This window comes from Amaranthus tricolor, chromosome 8 (assembly GCF_026212465.1).
Source record: "Amaranthus tricolor cultivar Red isolate AtriRed21 chromosome 8, ASM2621246v1, whole genome shotgun sequence".
Classification (NCBI taxonomy): domain Eukaryota; kingdom Viridiplantae; phylum Streptophyta; class Magnoliopsida; order Caryophyllales; family Amaranthaceae; genus Amaranthus; species Amaranthus tricolor.
The window spans coordinates 18,556,105-18,558,626 of NC_080054.1; the positions used below are offsets into that span (position 1 = coordinate 18,556,105).

The window sequence follows — 2,522 nt, forward strand, 5'->3', positions numbered from 1 at the left end:
AAATCCTAAATGAAATCCAGTAGTCCATTCTATTACAGCTAATTTCCTACCAATCAACCATTTTGTTTTGAAAACCTTTACAACGCGGCCGATGCGATGTGATGCGGGTTTTTTACACTATGTTTCTATCTGTAACAGTAGTCAATATAGTTTATATACATCCAGAGAGTGATTAATGAGCAGAGTAATTTGTTTGCAAAAACATACAAAGAAACTGCTGAACTTTGGATTCACTAATCCATCAAGATAACAATTGGTTAAGTTCAAAAACATTTGATTAAATATCTGTGCAGTACATACACAAAAAATTTCATTAAGACAAAAAGAATGTGTATTTATGTACAGATTCCTAGATTCTAATATAAGAGTGGGACCTCTTAGTGGCTGTTCCACAGATTCAAACTTTAGTAGGAAAATGCCATTAATCACGATATTTTTCCCATAGCATTATAAATACCCAAGCCTGGACCTGATTTAGAATCATCACTTGCAGCAATCCCCTCACTAAGGCCAATTAACATCCTCATTCTTTCTACCTTCAATACTCTTTAAGTGTTGACTTTCCATTAGCTAAAGTTCTTGCAAATTGCTAGAAACATAAAAAGTTCAAAATTATAGAACTTACATCTCTAAACATGGCCAGAGGTCAATGCATGATTAACTTTGCATTCCTGTGTACTCTACTCACCTGTCAAATGCTTTCTGGTGAAGGAAAGCAATTAAGGTCATTAGATAAAGTAGGGATCAACTATGCCAAGAGCCTCTCCAAAAAAGGCAATAGATTTCTAAGCACCCAACTTCACAAGTCTGACCACAGTGAAAACTCACCCACAAAAATTACTACACAACAAAAATCTAGCAATTTTCCTCAACCTATGACACATAATGAAAACTTCCCCTCCATGAAGCCAACTCACAGCTCCCCAAAAAACAGTCACAAGGTTGATTCCTTTTGGGGGAACAGAGTAGGCAGCATCAAGCAGAGTAACTGTCTGGGTGCAAACTGCCCTGATGATTTTAAACCCACAGCACCAGGACACAGCCCTGGTGCTGGTCACCCTTTCGGGACTAATACACAGAAAATTTCAAAAAACCAGCCAGAAAAAAATCCCAAAATGTGGAATAGCTTAGTTGCATCAACAATGAATTTCAGACGTACTACACCAGGCCGTAGCCCAGGTATTGAGCATGCAGAAAACAAAAGAGATTCTAGCACTAAAAATACAGAAACACGTAACCTTATTCCCTCATCACCAGCTCCTATCTCATTTTTCAGTTATTCAACACTTGGAAAGACCAATTATTTCCAACCTACCTCCCATGGTAGAAGTCCTGGAAGCATCCATGTTGACACAAACAATAATGGCACACGGGGAGCAGCATACTTTCTTAATGAAAAACGCATAGATGATTTCCGACCAACAACACCAGGGGAAAGCCCTGGAGCTGGTCATTCTTTAACAAGAAAATCAGACAGAAATACATCACTGCGTGACAAGCATCCAATTGTAGCATATCCTCATGCAAAAGGTATTGATGATTACCGTCCTACTGACCCTGGTCACAGTCCGGGAGCTGGCCATGCTGGTTTAACTAAGCAAGAGCCAAACTCATAGAATACTATCGTCCGTGAATCCATTATGATATGTACCATTATAACTCATAGTTCTGTCTCTGAAGTTAAAAGATCCTTAGAAATACAGATTAAACATATGTAAGTTAAGCGATGTCCATTTATTCTTGAAAAAATAATGATTTGTAAAGTTCTAATCTGTTAGTTAGACTCTTTGCATCATTTCATGTATCCAATATCCATATCAGACAAGACAATCAATACTCAACACTTGGACACTTGTATTTGGGCTAAAATCATGAAAAATTTTCATTAATAGCCAAGTTGAACCCTCAGACACATATGTGTACGACATCAGTTCCCTAATCCAAATGTCTTCAATATTTTGCATGTACGACATTTTAAGACTCGTATAGTAGTGTTGTTTTAATGGTAATCACAATTCTCCCTTTGGCGTTAATGTGCACCTCAATCACATAATATTTTGGTCTAAGCTCTCTATTTGAGTTGGTCGCAGCATTGCATCCTGTTCTCTACTTCTAAAAAATATATCTATTGTGATCAAAAATTTATCCAAGATATGTGAAACAATTATTTGGAGAATGATTCTTCGTGTCTCACTAATTGATTGGGTAGGCACTTGGGAGACAGCTCGTTTCCCGGCCCAACACGAGTTTATTTTCGATCTAGCACGAACACAAACTCCTAAAGGAGCGGGCTTAGAGCATCCTTACTCATGGCCCAAAAAAAAGTACTATTTTACAACTTTTTTCTCTCCTAAAAGTTCATCCTTCAACTTAATTTTATTAACAATGACCTCTTTTAAAAGGTTATCATCCTGTCTTTCTTACTTTTTCTACCCCACCATAATTTCTCTCCCTTAATTTATGTAACATTTATCTTTCTTTTTCTTATAATAATATTTTCATGTACAAAGTTAATATAATTT

The 2,522-nt window shown here is 36.8% G+C and overlaps 1 protein-coding gene across 1 annotated transcript; it reads left to right on the plus strand.

Annotated features, from left to right (window-relative positions):
* The first annotated feature begins 504 nt into the window (after window positions 1-504).
* LOC130820367 (precursor of CEP9-like) lies at window positions 505-1,954 on the plus strand. Its single transcript, XM_057685713.1, has one exon. The coding sequence runs from the start codon at window positions 636-638 to the stop codon at window positions 1,614-1,616; it is 981 nt and encodes a 326-aa protein (XP_057541696.1). The 5' UTR covers window positions 505-635; the 3' UTR covers window positions 1,617-1,954.
* The last annotated feature ends 568 nt before the right edge of the window (window positions 1,955-2,522 follow it).